The 15,739-nt window shown below is 46.5% G+C and overlaps 1 protein-coding gene across 3 annotated transcripts in view; it reads left to right on the forward strand.

Moving 5' to 3' along the window:
* Window positions 1–15,739, forward strand: part of lrrc69 (leucine rich repeat containing 69) — a 142,211-nt gene that overhangs the window by 51,764 nt on the left and 74,708 nt on the right. For all 3 annotated transcript variants that reach the window (XM_072467998.1, XM_072468000.1, XM_072467999.1), the window contains exon 4: window positions 6,381–6,576. In XM_072467998.1, coding sequence (XP_072324099.1) covers window positions 6,381–6,576 — 196 coding nt within the window. The remainder of the gene's footprint in view (window positions 1–6,380; window positions 6,577–15,739) is intronic.

Below are 15,739 nucleotides of genomic sequence, written 5' to 3' on the forward strand. Positions count from 1 at the left end.
CCGGCCACCGCTGTCCAGCGCCCCATGTACGACCCGCAGGCGCAACCAGTTTGGGTCCCGACAACCGCTGTCCCCGGAGAACAAGGCGATCTGCGCGTTTCTGCGCTCCCCAACCCCCCCAGCGCCCCATGTGCGACCCGCAGGCGCCGCCATTTTGGGTCCCGGCCACCACGAGGGGAGGAGGGGCGCCGCCATCTTGGGACCCCCCAGACCTGTGCGACGCATGGGGACGGCCATTTTGTTCACCCCCGCCGCCATCTTGGACGGCAACAACCCCAGTGTCGACGGCTCCACGGGGTTCGAGGAAGACGCTCAAGCACTACGATCACGTCTGGCCTCAATGACGCTGGACCAAGCACGGCCCCGGACGCTCCAGACGACGACAACAACGGTGCTGATAAACGGGCACGAGACACCATGCCTGGTCGACTCCGGGAGCACGGAAAGCTTCATCCACCCCGACACGGTAAGACGCTGTTTTTTGACCATCCGTCCCAGTGCGCAAAAGATTTCCCTAGCTGCAGGATCCCACTCCGTACAGATTAAAGGCTTCTGCATAGTGACCCTAACGGTGCAAGGGAGGGAGTTTAAAAACTACAGGCTCTACGTCCTTCCCCAACTCTGCGCGCCCACATTATTGGGATTAGATTTCCAGTGCAACCTGCAGAGCCTAACGTTTCAATTCGGCGGCCCAATACCCCCACTCACTATCTGCGGCCTCGCAACCCTCAAGGTTGAGCCCCCATCCTTGTTTGCAAACCTCACCCCGGATTGCAAACCCGTCGCCACTAGGAGCAGACGGTACAGCGCCCAGGACCGGACATTCATTCGGTCCGAAGTCCAGCGGCTACTGAAGGAAGGCATAATCCAGGCCAACAACAGTCCCTGGAGAGCACAGGTGGTAGTAGTAAAGACAGGGGAGAAGCAAAGGATGGTCATAGACTATAGCCAGACCATCAACAGGTACACACAACTAGATGCGTACCCTCTCCCCCGCATATCCGACATGGTCAATCGGATTGCCCAATATAAGGTCTTCTCCACCGTGGACCTCAAGTCCGCCTACCATCAGCTCCCCATCCGCCCAAGTGACCGCAAGTACACAGCCTTCGAGGCAGACGGGCGATTATACCACTTCCTAAGGGTCCCATTTGGCGTCACAAACGGGGTCTCGGTCTTCCAACGAGAGATGGACCGAATGGTTGATCAACACGGGTTGCAGGCCACGTTCCCGTACCTCGACAACGTAACCATCTGCGGCCACGATCAGCAGGACCACGACGCCAACCGCCAAAAATTCCTCCAGACCGCTAAAGCCTTGAACCTCACATACAACAAGGACAAGTGCGTGTTTAGCACAAACCGGCTAGCCATCTTGGGATATGTAGTGCGCAATGGGATAATAGGCCCCGACCCCGAACGCATGCGCCCCCTCATGGAATTTCCCCTCCCGCACTGCTCAAAAGCCCTAAAATGCTGCCTGGGGTTCTTGTCATATTACGCCCAGTGGGTCCCCCAGTACGCAGACAAGGCCCGCCCCCTAATACAGACCACGACCTTCCCTCTGTCGACAGAGGCTTGCCAGGCCTTCAGCCGCATCAAAGCGGATATCGCAAAGGCCACGATGTGCGCCATCGACGAGTCCCTCCCCTTCCAGGTCGAGAGCGACGCCTCCGATGTAGCTCTAGAGGCCACCCTTAACCAAGCGGGCAGGCCCGTGGCCTTTTCCTCCCGAACCCTCCACGCTTCAGAAATCCGCCACTCCTCAGTGGAAAAGGAAGCCCAAGCCATAGTGGAAGCTGTGCGACATTGGAGGCATTACCTGGCCGGCAGGAGATTCACTCTCCTCACGGACCAACGGTCGGTAGCCTTCATGTTCGATAATGCACAGCGGGGCAAAATTAAGAACGACAAGATCTTAAGGTGGAGGATCGAGCTCTCCACCTTCAACTATGAGATCATGTACCGTCCCGGAAAGCTGAACGAGCCGTCCGATGCCCTATCCCGCAGCACATGTGCCAACGCACAAATTAACCGCCTCCAAACCCTCCACGAGGACCTCTGCCACCCGGGGGTCACTCGGTTCTACCACTTTATAAAGTCCCGCAACCTCCCCTACTCTGTGGAGGAGGTCCGTACAGTCACAAGGAACTGCCACACCTGCGCAGAGTGCAAACTGCACTTTTTCAGGCCGGATGGTGCGCACCTGATCAAGGCTTCCCGTCCCTTTGAACGCCTTAGTCTGGATTTCAAAGGGCCCCTCCCCTCCACCGACCGCAACATATACTTCCTGAACGTGGTGGACGAGTACTCCCGTTTCCCCTTCGCCATCCCCTGCCCTGACATGACAGCGGCCACAGTCATTAAAGCCCTTAACACCATATTCACACTGTTCGGTTGCCCCGCATACGTCCACAGCGACAGGGGGTCCTCCTTTATGAGTGACGAGCTGCGCCAGTTCCTGCTCAGCAACGGTATAGCCTCGAGCAGGACGAACAGCTACAACCCCCGGGGGAACGGGCAAGTAGAGAGGGCGAACGGCACGGTCTGGAAGACCGTCCTACTGGCCCTACGGTCCAGGGACCTCCCAGTTTCACGGTGGCAGGAGGTCCTCCCGGACGCTCTCCACTCCATCCGGTCGCTACTGTGTACTAGCACTAACCAAACGCCTCATGAGCGCCTCCTTGTCTTCCCCAGGAAGTCCTCCTCTGGAACGTCGCTGCCGACCTGGCCGGCGGTCCCAGGACCCATCTTGCTCCGAAAACATGTGCGGGCGCACAAGTCGGACCCGTTGGTCGAGAGGGTTCGCCTCCTCCACGCGAACCCGCAGTACGCTTACGTGGAGTACCCCGACGGCCGACAGGACACGGTCTCCCTGCGAGATCTGGTGCCCGCCGGCAACACGCACACCCCCCCGACACCAATCACCCCCTCCCTGCCACCGGCGCACCCCGCGAGCGCCCCCTTCCCGGGAGGATCGGTCCTCCTCCCAGGTCCGACCAGAAGTGAAGCTGAAGCAGAAACCGTAAGGCTCCCGGAGACGACAACACGGGAATAAGCACCACCACCGGGGCCGAGGCGATCGTCGAGGACGACCAGACCGCCCGACCGACTCGTGGCATCGATGTAACACTACAATGTTGTGGACTTTAACGAGAACTCTTTCCTTTTCCCCCTTTTACTGTAAATAGTTCAAAACAAAAAAAACCTCTGTACATGCTGTGATGACATGCAAAGGTTTTCCTCCCAGGACCAGCCTTGTAAACCCTTACCACCATACGAAGCACCACCCCGCCGGGTTCATTTTTAACAAGGGGTGAATGTGGTAGTATGCATTAGGGGTCATGTGGGACTGTGAAGCCGTGATGTAATTGGCTAACAGATCCCGGGTCCTGGTTGGATGTTGACCTCTAGCTCCGCCCTGAAGGCGGAGTATAAGAACCAGGAGTTCTCCCCCGCAGGCCAGTCTGCTACTGAACTGCGGGGAACAAGTCACGCTTAATAAAGCCTCATCGACTTCATCTCTATTCGTCTCTCGTGATTCTTTGTGCGCTACAGCCCCTTAAATGTCACTATCGTCCCTGCTTCCACCACCTCCTCCGGTAGTGAGTTCCAGGCACCCACTACCCTCTGCGTAAAAAACTTGCCTCGTACATCTACTCTAAACCTTGCCCCTCTCACCTTAAACCTATGCCCCCTAGTAATTGACCCCTCTACCCTGGGGAAAAGCCTCTGACTATCCACTCTGTCTATGCCCCTCATAATTTTGTAGACCTCTATCAGGTCTCCCCTCAACCTCCTTCGTTCCAGTGAGAATAAACCAAGTTTATTCAACCGCTCCTCATAGCTAATGCCCTCCATACCAGGCAACATTCTTGTAAATCTCTTCTGCACCCTCTCTAAAGCCTCCACATCCTTCTGGTAGTGTGGCGACCAGAATTGAACACTATACTCCAAGTGTGGCCTAACTAAGGTTCTATACAGCTGCAACATGACTTGCCAATTCTTATACTCAATGCCCCGGCCAATGAAGGCAAGCATGCCGTATGCCTTCTTGACTACCTTCTCCACCTGTGTTGCCCCTTTCAATGACCTGTGGACCTGTACTCCTAGATCTCTTTGACTTTCAATACTCTTGAGGGTTCTACCATTCACTGTATATTCCCTACCTGCATTAGACCTTCCAAAATGCATTACCTCACATTTGTCCGGATTAAACTCCATCTGCCATCTCTCCGCCCAAGTCTCCAAACAATCTAAATCCTGCTGTATCCTCTGACAGTCCTCATCGCTATCCGCAATTCCACCAACCTTTGTGTCGTCTGCAAACTTACTAATCAGACCAGTTACATTTTCCTCCAAATCATTTATATATACTACAAAGAGCAAAGGTCCCAGCACTGATCCCTGTGGAACACCACTGGTCACAGCCCTCCAATTAGAAAAGCATCCTTCCATTGCTACTCTCTGCCTTCTATGACCTAGCCAGTTCTGTATCCACCTTGCCAGCTCACCCCTGATCCCGTGTGACTTCACCTTTTGTACTAGTCTACCATGAGGGACCTTGTCAAAGACCTTACTGAAGTCCATATAGACAACATCCACTGCCCTACCTGCATCAATCATCTTAGTGACCTCCTCGAAAAACTCTTATCAAGTTAGTGAGACACGACCTCCCCTTCACAAAACCATGCTTCCAAATGGGAGTAGATCCTGTCTCGAAGAATTCTCTCCAGTAATTTCCCTACCACTGAAGTAAGGCTCACCGGCCTGTAGTTCCCTGGATTATCCTTGCTACCCTTCTTAAACAGAGGAATAACATTGGCTATTCTCCAGTCCTCCGGGACATCCCCTGAAGACAGTGAGGATCCAAAGATTTCTGTCAAGGCCTGAGCAATTTCCTCTCCAGCCTCCTTCAGTATTCCCTTCTCCAGACTCAACATCTACCAATTTCTTCTCTTTGGTGAATACTGATGCAAAGTATTCATTTAGTACCTCGCCCATTTCCTCTGGCTCCACACATAGATTCCCTTGCCTATCCTTCAGTGGGCCAACCCTTTCCCTGGCTACCCTCTTGCTTTTTATGTACGTGTAAAAAGCCTTGGGATTTTCCTTAACCCTTAGGCTTCACTGATTGCTTGTCGGCGGGTCTTGTGTGACGGTCAGCTTCTCCACCCTGTGCCTTGCCGTGGTGGGGGACCTGCTGGAATTTTTGCCCCTGGAGAAGGCGAAGTTTGAGTCTGAGTGGGGGGTGAAGGAGAGGTTCTAAAATTGTTGAGGTTTGTTAGTCATGCACTTTCAGAAGTTCACTACCGTTGACTGTTGAGGGAGGTTTTTTTTTTTGCGGGGTTTGTGGGGGTTCTTTTGTGTGTTTAGGGTTGTTTGGGTTGTTTTTGTGATGTGAAAATGTTGAAAATTTGTAGAATAAAAATACTTTTAAAAACAAGGTCACTTAAGGGCCTCATCCTGCCACTGCTGACATTTTACCAGCTGAGTGGGGTGACGGGACATATGCCATGTGGGAAGGCCAGCCATTTAAGAGCTGATGATTTCCTTGGGGTCCGGTGGAAAATGTGCTCTACTGATCAGGTACCCTGCGGCCCATGGAAGGCTACGCCCTGCCTTATAAAATGATATCCCTCCAGACAGACTCTGGTGATTCCTGTGTTTAGGGGCCTCTGCCACATTGGCTGCTCTGGGCTTGCTGCAGTCACAGCTGTAGCCACTGGCCTTGGTGTTGCTGTTACTGAACTGCTGCTGGCCATCCAATAGTTGGCTGGCAGTTCTTGGTAGTGGGAGCTTTGCCTTTAAGGGCATGGAAGTGCTGATGGCAGGCAGTTAAATGCCTGTTTTCAAGCAATCCCATTGGGGTTTTCGACAACAGCCAGGGTTGCCTCTGGCTTTTGGGCTGGTGGACAGGGCCACTTTTAAGTTCAGCCCTTTTTATACAGGATACTGGCTGCCACTAGTATTGGTTGCGTAAGTAGTGTTGTGCGTTCCTTGAAATATTAGTTAGAAGGTTGATTATTTCTTAAAGTCGTGTAGAAAACTTTAAAAATGCCTCTTTTTACTGAAATGGATTGCTATTAGAATAGATGTAAGGCATATCAGATTATATAATCACTTGGTAGATACCTTTTGAGTCTGTTGCTGTAGGAAAATGCAGTGAAGCACACTTAATGAACAGCATCATATCATTATGTTATAAGAAAAGCTATTTTCCTTTGCTTGCAAATGTGTGACAAATAATGGAATCCTGAGAAATCTGGTAAATTAGATCCAGTTTAAGATCAATCTTTCTCTGAAAAAATTAAAATAATCTGTAGAGGGCACTACTGTACCGCAACAAACAGTGAAGTTCTCCGGTCCTTGTTCTGCAGGCTGGCACAGCTCAAGTATCTTACTCTGAACAACAACCAATTGGAGAGCATTCCAAGCAAACTTTGTGTTCTGCAAAAGCTTTGTGAACTACATGTAGCTCGCAACAAACTCAAATCACTTCCACATGACATTGGATATTTGACTAATCTCAAGAAGCTTTCTGTGCCAAGAAACCAAATCCAGGAGCTCCCAGAAGTAAGTTATTTTGACAGAGAATTTTCTAATGTATTTATTTAACATATGTACATGAAAAGCATTAATTCATTAATTTCCACAGGGATTCTCCAAATATCTGCCATTGCTTTAGTGAAAGATCCATAGACACCCCAGAGAAATGTTGTGAATGTTGTTTTTCTAGGTTTCCATGGGTATTCCACTGAAGGGCTGTCAGGTAAGTTGGACAACTCCAGTGGAAATTGAAAGAATTTATAGTTATATGTCTTATCTCATCATCCAGAATTCACAAAGTGCTCTCCAGTCAATGGATTACTGATAAAGTCTTAATGCTTGTTATGTAGGTAAACATAAACATGTTTTTGTGCACAGAATGTCCAAAAAGAAGCAGTGGGATGACTGCCCAGATAATCTGGTTTCAGCGGCATTTTGTGGGAGGGGGATGTGGGCAAGCACATGGGAGTACTCACATCTCTTCTTCAAACAAACAGTATCATAAAATATCATTGCATTCATCTGAGCAGGCCCAAAACCTTAAACTGGAATCTCATTTGAAAACTGGCAGCTCATGACAATGCAGTACTCTCTCAGTACTATCCGTTTACATTATATGCTTAAATCGCAGTGGGGCTTGAACCTTCAATCATTTGACACAGGAGAAAATGGTGTTGACTGAGTTAAACTAGTATGTATATATAATTTCACCTGTGCTATCAACCCAAATTGATAGATGTGTGTAGGATGTGCACATAACCAAATAAGTTGTCCCATAATAAGATATTTGAGTGAAATTGCCTACTGACCAAACATTTGGCTCACCCGTGAAAACTACTGTTTGCAATTTATTCTAGACTGCGATGAATTAGTGAAGATAGCTATTCCACAGATAGTTGGAATTTGTCGTTGTCTTGGTTAGAGGGCTAAGTTGACCTTTGAGATCAACCCTGGTGTTCTGGCTTAATATTTGCAGGAGGGAACAACCTACTTATATAAAAGCAATGCCAGTAACCAATCAAAGCAATATTCAGGGTTTTTTGGTACAGAGGATAGTGGATTTATCTTTTTTGTATTGTAATAAATAATTAATAGTAAATTTAAAAATTATTTTAATTGAGGGTAGGGCGGCACGGTGGCGCAGAGGTTAGCACTGCTCCCCCACTGCGCCGAGGAACCGGGTTCGATCCCGGCCCAGGGTCACTGTCCGTGTGGGTCCATGTGGAGTTTGCACATTCTCGCCATGTCTGTGTGAGTCTCACCTCCACAACCTAAAAAGATGTGCAAGGTAGGTGAATTGACCACGCTAAATTGCCACTTAATTGGAAAATAAAAGAATTAGATGCATTAAATTTATTAAACAAAAATGTTTTTAAATATTATAATTGGAGATAATCAACATATCTGTTTGGCATCTCTATTCGGAAAACAAGAGATGTCTATTTCATAACAAAATGTGACTAAATGCAGGAATGAGAAAAGGCTATTAAGTCCAAAGCTGTTTATTTCTCTAGCATATTAATACTCCCATTGTGGCATCTAGTTGTATTTTGAATAAGATCACTATTTTTGTCTTTTATTACCTTGCTAGTTAGATTATTCCTAACAGTGATCAGATCTTGTTTTTCCTGATACCTGATCTAAATTTATTTTACACTGATATCCTTTGGTGTCAAGATATTTTGAAGTCATGGTTAGCACTGCTGCCTCACAGCACCAGGGACTCGGGTTCAATTCCGAGCTTGGGTGACTGCCTCTGTGGGGTTCGTACATTCTCCCTGTGTCTGCATGGGTTTCCTCTGGATGCTTCGGTTTCCTCCCACAACCCAAAGATCTGAAGGTTAGGTGAATTGACTGTGCTAAATTGCCAATTGCCCCTTAGTGTCCAGTGATGTGCGGTGTAGGTGGGGTTACAGGCTTGCAGGGATAGGGCGGAAATCTGGTTAGGGTGTTCTTTTTGAGGGTCAGTGCAGATTCATTGGGCCGAATTGAATCCTTCTGCACTGTAGGGATACTATGATTTTACTTTATCTGTATTGTTCAATATTTTGTATATTTGAGAGAGCTTTCACCACTGCATTGTGAAGTTTTGACGCACCTTATGTTATTACGATCCCAGACCACACTCCGGTAGGATACTCGACCGAAACCCCAAAATTTTAGTTTAATTGTCAGACTGTGCAGAAAGAATGATTCGTTCCAAGAGTGATTGCATGAAAAATTAGGGCTTTCATATTTCTAAAACAAAACTTTATTGTGAACACAATATGAAACTGTTTTAACTTCACACCCAAAATGAACAGCTTACAATTATCCCTTAACACTTCCAATCAATTTCCTATTAAACAACAAAAAAGAAACATACAGCTCTCAATCTATCTTAAAATCAGCAGGGCATAGAGTAATACTTGCTTTATAGAACAGATTTGGCTCCTGATAGAGCCCCTTCAGACTCTGGCTGAATGCCGACAAAAAGCTGGTTCATTTGGCATATTTCAGCTTCTTCCTGGTCCCGAGACAAGATTGCTCTGCTTTACATGTTATTACTATTTTGTAACTATCCTACTGTGAGAGAATTTTGGACTCTGGGGTCAGGCAGATCAGAATTCAGCTCCTCTCTCCCAAAACGTCTACCAAACCTGAGCTGCCTCTCTGCATTTCTGGGTTCCACCCAGCAATGTCCTCATCACTCCACGCTGAAAACCAAAATACCTCAACCAGCTGCGAAAGCACATTAACTCCCCAGGGACTTCCCCAGTCAAACCACATTCCTTTAGTCAATTGGACCTTCTGTTTCCTATAAGTTCCCAAGCCTGTACAAAACAAAGTTATTTTTAAAACATGACCACTGCAGTCAAACACACTATAACCCCAAGCTTTTAACCCTTAAATTGTCCCAGTATTTAGAAGCCAATATTCCTAAAATCCTCCATTCGTCACACTGTAGATTCCCATTCTAGCTATATTTGGTGGCATTGATTTTTAAATAGCTTTGTCACATTGTCTTGCCAGTGGGAGTAATGTATCTGCTGTGGCTCCCAGCTCTCTTTTACCAAGGTTCCTCATACTAATTCATTTCCATTCATTGCATTTTTAAAAACAATATGTAATTGTTTTATGGTCATCAGTGTATTATTGTTACTGTACTTTTATCTGTCTAATTATCCAAGTACTGACTTCTGCATGACTCACTTTAATGTTTCCCAGAGGCATAACATTATAGAGTAGATGTTATAAATTTTCTCCTTGGTACATGTGATGAACGGTTACTGTAACACTGTACCCTTGTCATCATGTAAGGTGATGTCCCCTTTAAGACCGGGCTTGGAACCCTGGGGAACTCCGCCTCCGGCTGCGCCCATCTGGGAGCCGTATATAAGGGGCCTCCTTGTGGGCGGCGCCTCTGTTAGCACACGTCTCGGCACCAGGCTAGCTCTTAGCTTATTAAAGCCTTCTTTACCGTTTACACTCTAAGCGTCGTTATTGAGGGTACCACAGTACAGAACTTTAATAAGTGGAAAATCAAACAGGGGGCACTAACCTGCATACATGAACTTCTGATTCATCATCACATCTCATCACAAATACATAAAATCCATGCTCATTGCTCCCCTGAATGTCCTGTTTTAAGAAGAGCATTTTTTTAAACCCTTGTGCTACCCTAAATTCTTTTAGTTTAATTATCAGTTTTTAGCTGGAATTTTATCAAAAGATTTCTGGAAATCTAAATGAATTATACCGTAGGAAGTGTCACTATCTACTTAATGTTTGCAACATTCGTAAAGAAATTCAGGGGAATTTGTTAGGCGGAATCTCCTATTGTAAACAATGCTTGTTAGTTCTTGAAATATTGTTGCAGCCTGTTCCTCAGAACAGGTTCTATTATTTTACTTATTCATTTTTTATAATCAATTGAAATTTAGTCACCATTATGCAAGAAGACATGGCAGCCAATTTGTGCACCACACAATTTCTCAAATAACAATTGGATGTATGACAAATTATATAATAGTTTTATTGGTCAAATACAGCCCAGGTTACACCCCCTCAGTGTACTATGGCAGGAGGGCCTTTGACTATGGCCTTTCCCCATTGTGCCTGAACAGCAGCTGCCTCAAGCTTTAGTGTGTCCCTCGTATGTAACTCTGGGCACTGAAAACGGCCAGTCTGAAACTCTCGTTCTGGTCAGTTCTTTGCACTGATCGACCAATACGTTTATGGCATACCAAAGAGTGCCTTTCACTGAGTTATGGTCCTCCAGCAGAAGTTGATGTTTGTCTTGGTGTACGCCCCTTGCAACAGCCCATTGAGCACGTCCCTTGGAACAGCCCATTGAGCACAGAGTCCAGCATACTGAATGGACTGCGATAAAAACTACGGCATCACCGGTCTAACCAGGGTGGATCACCAAAGCTCAAGCAGTATTGGCCTTATTGGCAATGAACGTGGACAGAATTGTGCAGTCCATGTTAAGAATTGAAATGGGCCACCAATTTCTGATTTCCTCCCCCTTTCCCTTGGGTGCACAGCTAAAGGTGATTCTGCCTTTCACCATGGAATTTGACATCAGAAGCATATTCTCATACACTTTCAGCAGCTATTGACTGACCCAGCCCCACAGAGTTGAATGCAACTCTGCTGATAAACTGTTGCTTCAGCAAGTTTTTCACATCTTGAAGCACCAAGCACTCTTTCGTTCCTATCCTAGCTTTTTTCCCAAAGCATGCTTGTTGAAGGCACTGAATTAATTACACACACCAACTGATCCCTATTCTCCTTGGGATGGTGGTAGTTTGCGAGTATGGGTTAAAGTGACTCTAAGATTGCTTACTTGGGAGTGGAAATTCAGAATGAAGTAAACATTTTGTGGAAAATCTGTAATCCAATACCTGAAATAACAATTTCTGGAATATTATAGGGCACTTTTGAAAATGGACTACATCGGCTGGCTCACTAATGTAACCTGAATGGGTACATCTGTCATTGAGAGTTTCGAGTTCTTCCCTGTTGGCTACAGGAAACCCTGCAAATAAATGTAACCATAGGAAGGATCAACCTGGCAGCAAGTCCCTTGTTATAGTCTTTTGCCATGAATCCAACATGAAACTGGGAGAAAGCCTAAAGAAAGGTCCATTTATCCATTTCTCTGGGACTTCCGCTGGTTTTCTACCAAAGTTAGAGGAGGAGATGGATGATATCTTATTGAACCTCAAGACTCAGATATCTTTCCCCAATAACTGAAATTTGTACATTATTTTTCTCCTTATTTTTAGCATTAAAAATGCGAAAACTTTGTACACGTTTTGTTGTCTAGATTAAAGTATATTTACAGTTTACACAAAACAATGATCAAAGCTATGAAACATAATCTCCAAGTACCAATAAAAAAAAACAAAATACTGTTTGATAAAAACTGAATGTGTCTTAGCCAGTCATTGTGAAGCATTAGCTTTGATGTTATATCAACAGCTATGTTTATAGCGGCAAACAAGAGTTAAACTGCTTGTTTTCTTTTCACATATTTGGTACCATGAATGGATAATTGGAGCTTTGCCAGTTTGAAAGTCAATAACAAGCTGCAACAGTAAAATTTTCTGATTAAGTAGGAGGGATAAGTTAATCTGTCCAGAACTCCAATTGTGGAACACTGTGATTCAGAAATTATTTTGTCTGCTGTGTATTTCTGTATCTTGTGGAGCTGTACAAACAACATCATTGTAATAGGACAAGATGTTGAAGGGGGTGGGGGGGGGGGGGTGCAGGGCGGAAACAGGGGGGGGAGGAGGGAGGGTTGAGTTTGGGGGGGATTGTTTCTTTTTTATATTGTTGGGGTTGTTTTTGTTTCTTTTTGTACGGTGAAAATTATGAAAATATGGCGAATAATAATATGAAAAATAGAAATAGGCCAAGCTGTACTGATGTTACAAATGCATGTTATTTTTCTTTCTTCTGAATGAGCAATATAAATAAAAATAATAAATGGCAATATGGATTTTTAGAATGTGAGTTGCGAGTGACACATTTAATAGACGTCTTTGCAAAAGTAAGCATTAATTGACCAATTAAGGGCCCCAATTGGCAGCAGGGTGGGAAACATAGAAAATAGGAGCAGGAGTTGGCTATTTGGCTCTTTGGGCCTGCTCTGCCATTCAGTATGATCATGGTTGATCCTCGATCTTTACACCACACTCTTATACTCTTCCCAGACCCCCATATGCCTTAAGAGTCTAGAAATCTATTGGGCTGGATTCTCCATTATTGGGACCATGTTCCCACGCCGGCATCAAAACGGTAGAGTTTTACGCCAGAAAAACTTGGTTCAAAGGGACACGAATTCCCAGCCCTGCAAGGGGCCAGCAGGGACCCGGAGTAGATCTCGCAGCTTTTGCTGCAGATACTGGGTCAGAGGCCACGCATGTGCACGGCGGCGGCCTCCAGCGGCCGCGCCGTGCTCCATGGCGGACTCGGACCGCGGAGCTAGACGCACGAAGAGACCCCCCGATCGACCACGCGCCCAACCCTCAACCCCTGCACAAGCTCTCCCCGGCCGCCTATAGGGCCTCCCTGGCCTCCGATCGGCCCCTTCCCAACCAGGGCGGCCGCAGACCAAGTCCTCCGACTGCGAGGATCCCGACCGGCTGGAGCACATTAGTTCCACGTCGGCGGAACTTCAGCCGGTCGGGGGCGGAGAATGGATGAGCGGGCCTCTGGCAATGGCCCCAGATAGGTCCCAGGTGGCGCGGGAGTGCGCCACTTTTCGGGGCTCACAGAATCGGTGAACTGGCGCCGGTCTCGATTTCTTGCGGGAACATTGATTCTCCGCCCCCGCGCCTGCCGCGATTTCGACGCGTAGGTGAGGAGAATCCAGCCCATTGTATTTCCTTCTTCAATATATTCAGTAACATGACCTCCACAGCCTTCTGTGGTAGAGAATGCAAAAGGCACACCATCCTCTGAGTGAAGAAGTATCTCAGAATCTCAGTCCTAAATGGCCTGTCCCATATCTTGAGACAGTGACCCCTTGTTCTAGATGCCCCATCCGCCCCGTCAAGCCAGAGGAAATACCATCTAGTCTTCCCAGCCCTGTCCAAATTCTATGCATTTCAAGGAGATCCCCTCTCATTCTTTGAAATTCCAGATAATACAGGCTTAAGCGACCCAATCTCTCCTCATACAACAATCCTGCCATCCCAGGAATCAGTCTGGTGCACGCCCTCTATGGCAAGTATATCCTTTCTTAGATAAGGACACCAAAATTGAACACAATGCTCCAGGTGTGGTCTCACCAAGGCTTTGTACAGTTGCAGTAAGACATCTTTGCTCCTGTACTCAAGTCCTTTTGAAATGAAGACCAGTTTACCATTTTTTCATAAATGCTTGCTGCACCCACATGTTTGCTTTCAGCGACTAGTGTAGAAGGACGCCCAGGTCCCTTTGTACATCAACATTTCCCAATATATCACCATTTAAATAATACTCTGCATTCTGTCTCTCCTTCGGAAGTGGATAACCTCAGATTTATCATTATGCTGCATCGGCCATATATTTGCCCACTCACTCAATTTGTCTAAATCACCTTGAAGCCTCTTAACATCCTCCTCACCATTCACATTCCCACAAAAGTTTGTGTCACCAGCAAATTTGGAAATATATTTGGTTCCCTCATCCAAATCAATGATGTATATTGTGAATAGCTGGGCCCCAAGCACTGATCCCTGTAGTACCTCACTAGTCACATCTGCCACTCTGAAAAAGACCCATTCATTCCTACACTGTTTCCTGAATGCTGACCAATTCTCAATCTATGCCAATTTATTACCGACAATCCCATGTGCTTTAATTTTGCACTAACCCTTTGTATGGGACTATATCAGAGGCTTTCTGAAAATCCAAATACATCACAACCACTGGTTCTCCAATATCTGTTCTGCTAGGTATGTCCTCAAGAAACCCCAATAGGGAAATGCATGTTAACTCTGTCCAATCCTACCACTGTCTAATCCTGTTGATATTTTCTGTGTCCTGTTATCACTTCCTTTATAATAGACTCCAGCATTTTCCTGACTACTGATATTAGCCTAACTGGTATGTAATTTTCTGTTTTCCACCCCCCCGCCCCCTCTTTTTTAAATAGTGGGGTTACATTTGTAAGGCCTGCGGGATGAAGGGCCACTACACCAGGCATATCTAAGAATGAGGTGTCCTGCTGAAACTACAGCACAGGACTACATGCATACCAATAGCGAAAGAAACCAACAAATCAGACCTAAACCCTGCAGCTCTGCCACATGAATTGTGGTGGACAATTAAACAGCCAACTGGAGTAAGAGGCTCCACAAATATCCCCATCCTCAAAGATGGGGGAGCCCAGTACATTAGTGCAAAGGCAAGTCTGAAGCATTTGCAACAATCTTCAGCCAGAAGTGCCAAGTGGATAATCCATCTTGGCCTCCTTCCTAGGTCCCCAGAATCATAGATGTCTATCTTTAGCCAATTGAATTCACCCCCCATGATATCAAGAAATAGCTGAACGCACTGGACACTGCAAAAACTATGGGCCCTGACAATTTTCCAGCAATTGTACTTGTTCCAAATCCAGCTGTGCCCTTAGCCAAGCTGTTCCAGTATAGCTATAACACTGGCATCTACCTGACAATGTGTAAAACTGCCTGGGAATGTCCTGTCCAAAAATAGGACAAATCCATCTGGGCCAATTAGTGCCCCATCAGTCTATTCTTAATTATCAGCAAAATTATGGATTTTGGCAAGGTAGCGCCTTGCACAAATCAAACGAGCTACCCAACAAGTTGCAACTTTCCAAGTGCTCCAAGAAGTACTGATGAAAGAATAACCTAAGAGTGTCACGGACATGCCTGTGGTCACAAGAGCGTGTTGGGCATACTGAGATGAATTGACAGCCCAAGATGGCAGCAAGGTAGCACAATGGTTAGCACAGTTGCTTCACAGCTCCAGGGTCCCAGGTTTGATTACCGGCTTGGGTCACTATCTGTGCGGAGTCTGCACGTTCTCCCCGTGTCTGCATGGGTTTTCTCTGAGTGCTCTGGTTTCCTCTCACAGTCCAAAGATGTGCAGGTTAGGTGGACTGGCCATGATAAATTGCCCTTAGTGTCCAAAAAATAAAGGTTAGGTTGGGTTACGGGGACAGGGAGGTGGCATGGGCTGAAGTGGG

Source organism: Scyliorhinus torazame, chromosome 11 (assembly GCF_047496885.1).
Source record: "Scyliorhinus torazame isolate Kashiwa2021f chromosome 11, sScyTor2.1, whole genome shotgun sequence".
NCBI classification, from domain to species: domain Eukaryota; kingdom Metazoa; phylum Chordata; class Chondrichthyes; order Carcharhiniformes; family Scyliorhinidae; genus Scyliorhinus; species Scyliorhinus torazame.